This window comes from Perkinsus marinus (genome assembly GCF_000006405.1).
Source record: "Perkinsus marinus ATCC 50983 genomic scaffold scf_1104296929448, whole genome shotgun sequence".
Lineage (NCBI taxonomy): Eukaryota > Perkinsozoa > Perkinsida > Perkinsidae > Perkinsus > Perkinsus marinus.
This window is the reverse complement of record NW_003216433.1, coordinates 82,240-85,274: the sequence shown is the minus strand read 5'-3', so window position 1 is coordinate 85,274 and position 3,035 is coordinate 82,240. Positions and strand designations below refer to the sequence as shown.

Genomic DNA, 3,035 nt, shown 5'->3' with positions numbered 1-3,035 from the left:
GCCATCTAGAAACGCGCGAACTGGGCGGGCACTTTTTTCTTTCATTTTGACGAATTTCGATCTAATTCTTTCACTATTGAGCTCCCCATGCTTGATTACCTATAAATCCAAGTCGCGCATTAGAAACTCGACAAAAAAATATTTTGGTCATTTTTACCCTCAGTGCCGAGAAGTCTATGCCAGTTTTGGACAATCTCTACTCCTTGGTGACCTGTTCTCAAAACCCAATATCGAAATGGAGAGCAAATTCATTGGAAACACACACAACTTGAAAAATTAGACTACACGTCTCCGGTTAAACTTGCCAACGTTGGACTGCCCTGTAGGAGCAGGCAACATTGGCGCTGGCCCTCGATGCTTTCGACGTTCCTTTCTTAGTCGCTTTATCTCCTCCAAGCTCTTTCACTCCATGTAAGACTTGAGATACTCCCTGGATGACCTGAAGTGCTTGCGAATAAGCAGCAACGTCAGGTCGGCAGGCTCCTGACAGCGCTCTACTCTTTGGACGAACCCTCCTGATGATTTGGAGGAGTTCCCAATCCTAATGGCCTTAGCGATGGAGCGGTAAGCTGCCTCTATTGGTGCCAACTCTGGGTAAAATTTCACACCACATATGACCCGATCACCGCGGGCCTCAGCTTCTTCCTGGAGCAGAGTTTTCTGGGAAGCGAAATCATCACAATTAGAGAGTAGGATGACCAGCTCGTCCTGCTTCTTGCCCACTACTACCGCTTCCCCAAACCTCTCCAGTACCACCTGCCGGAGTCCTTTGGGTAAGCCAGCGTATCGAGGATGGTCCACCGGAAAGACCATTTCCTGGACAACGCGTCGGCCATCGCGTTCATACCAACCTGCGCGCATTCGAGGCTGCTTCCCTCCAGGCTTGACGTTCATAGCTTTGGCGTTGAGACCATCCTCCGGATACTTGCAGTGTATTGGGCTCTGATCGGTCAAGAAGACACACCCAAGCCTCCCCTCACAGAGAGTCTTGACGGCCTCACTGCATCTCTTCGAGACTTGGCAGCTGCTCTAGGATGGCCATTCGATGAAATTGAATTCAGGTGTCAAATTGAATTGTTACCGTAGCTAGGTGTGGAGGGCCGGAGTGATTCGATAAGCGTCCCCCAGGACGCTAGGAGCGCGCCGAATGAGAATGCGCTAGGGTCAGGGAGGTAAAAATGACCAAAATATTTTTTTGTCGAGTTTCCAATGCGCGACTTGGATTTATGGGTAATCAGGCATGGGGAGCTCAATGGTGAAAGAATTAGGTCGAAACTCGTCAAAATGAAAGAAAAAAGTGCCCGCCCAGTTTGCGCGTTTCTAGATGGCGCGTACTGTACTTTGCTGGACAGCCTCAATGACATCCTCAGTAGCAGCCCCGACTGCCGCCCGCCACAAGTTGTGTAACCGTAGACGATGGTCATAGCATGCTTGGAGGGACGCCTCCCATACGGAGGGATTAGAGACCATTCAACAAACCTCGCGAGCTCAAGACATGAGCTCCGCCCCCAAACCATTCTTGCATGCAACAGCACTCAGGGAGGGTCAGTCGTTCCCTTGTCTCTCCAGGATGCTCACAGCATGCGGCCTGTCGACTAAGGAGAACGACTAGGGCGTAGCACCAGGTCCCACCAACTCACTAACTCTGGCGATTTGGTCTGACCAAATCGGTCATTTCCAATATACAATCTAGTTCATACGGAAAAGCGCTAACTTGTCAAGCTCAACAACCAGAACCCGACATCCGCTGATTTCTGGGCGAGATCGCTCGTCGAATCCGCCCGCCCAACTGGTCTATTCTGGACCACGTAGTAACGTGCGCAAGGAACTTTGCTGCGCAGGCCAGACGGTAGCGTAAGTGGGCCAGGGAAAGGCATTCTTCTCATTCATCTGACTCTGGAACTGTTGAGTACGAAGCCAATGTTTCCAACTATTTAAGGAACCCCCGGTGGAGCGCAACACGAAGAGACGACAGGGAGAAGGAACTGGGATGGGATAGCCTATGATGGTTGATGGCTTACTAGTGTTCCCTTTACCCTCGCCGGATAAACCAACGGCATGCCGACCGGTGATAGATGCTAGAATGGAAAGCCATCGATTACCTTCGGCTACTTACACTGGTCCCACATGTGGGAAGATCGTGAACTCCCTGCGATTGCTATGGGATGCTAAGACTCCTAAGACTACTGCTGGGATGCTAAACTCCCTGTGATGCTAAGAGTAAACCGCGAACTATGTGACAAGACTCCCGGCAAGCATTTTCTAGGTTACACACTAGGCGCTAGCTTCCTCTCGTTGGCCAGCAAATCTAACAAATCCTTGCCGAGAAACTGTGATTTTCCGAATTCGCGATTTTTCGAATATTAGGGAAAAATATGTTCCTCATTATATCTCACATGTCATAGTGGACAAGTTGGACGATTCTGCTGGAATATCCTCCAAGGGAGAGCAAGGTGTTTGCTCTCATAGAGTCACCGCCAGCAGCAAGATCACTAATGACACATAGAGAGTCACAATAGCGATCGACGGCGGGGAGAGTGTCGACTAGCAAGGATAGAGGCCACAATGACTGGAAAGGAGACAGCAACTGGTCTCGCTCAACACAACTACAGAGTATATGGAAGAGGAACAGCAGCAGTGGTGCTTTATTAGGCGCTTATGACGCCCTTCTCAAGGAGGAGGTCATGGAGCTCACCTAAGGAGAGGGACGGGTGGAGTTGAATCGGATTGAGTTATTCGAAAGCTACTCACCATCTTCGGCCATTTGAAGAACAATATCACAACCACCGACGAATTCGCCATCGACATACAGTTGCGGGTAGGTTGGCCAATCTGAGAAGAATATATTTGTTAATGGAATGGTCATCATCTTGGTCTCCTTGGTCGACCTAGTATCTAGCAGTTTCAGATACTACCTGAGTATTTCTTAACGCCTTCCCTCAACATATCGTTAGCCAATATATTCATGTGGGCGAACGACTCCACACCTGACTCGACTCTCGATCACAATTTCCTCCCGTCCATCCCTACCCTCC

The 3,035-nt window shown here is 49.7% G+C and overlaps 2 protein-coding genes across 2 annotated transcripts in view; both read right to left on the bottom strand.

Moving 5' to 3' along the window:
* Nucleotides 1–402: 402 nt before the first annotated feature.
* On the bottom strand, nt 403–813 carry Pmar_PMAR000214 (hypothetical protein; the record flags this gene model as incomplete). Its single annotated transcript, XM_002787305.1, has 1 exon — nt 403–813. The coding sequence occupies one exon, from the start codon at nt 811–813 to the stop codon at nt 403–405; it is 411 nt and encodes a 136-aa protein (XP_002787351.1).
* Nucleotides 814–2,648: 1,835 nt separating this feature from the next.
* Pmar_PMAR000213 (glutaredoxin, putative) overlaps nt 2,649–3,035 on the bottom strand; it is a gene marked incomplete at both ends in the record, with an annotated part of 1,030 nt that continues 643 nt past the window's right edge. Inside the window, 3 exons of the mRNA XM_002787304.1 lie at nt 2,649–2,695; nt 2,752–2,832; nt 2,916–2,987. Coding sequence (XP_002787350.1) covers nt 2,649–2,695; nt 2,752–2,832; nt 2,916–2,987 — 200 coding nt within the window. The remainder of the gene's footprint in view (nt 2,696–2,751; nt 2,833–2,915; nt 2,988–3,035) is intronic.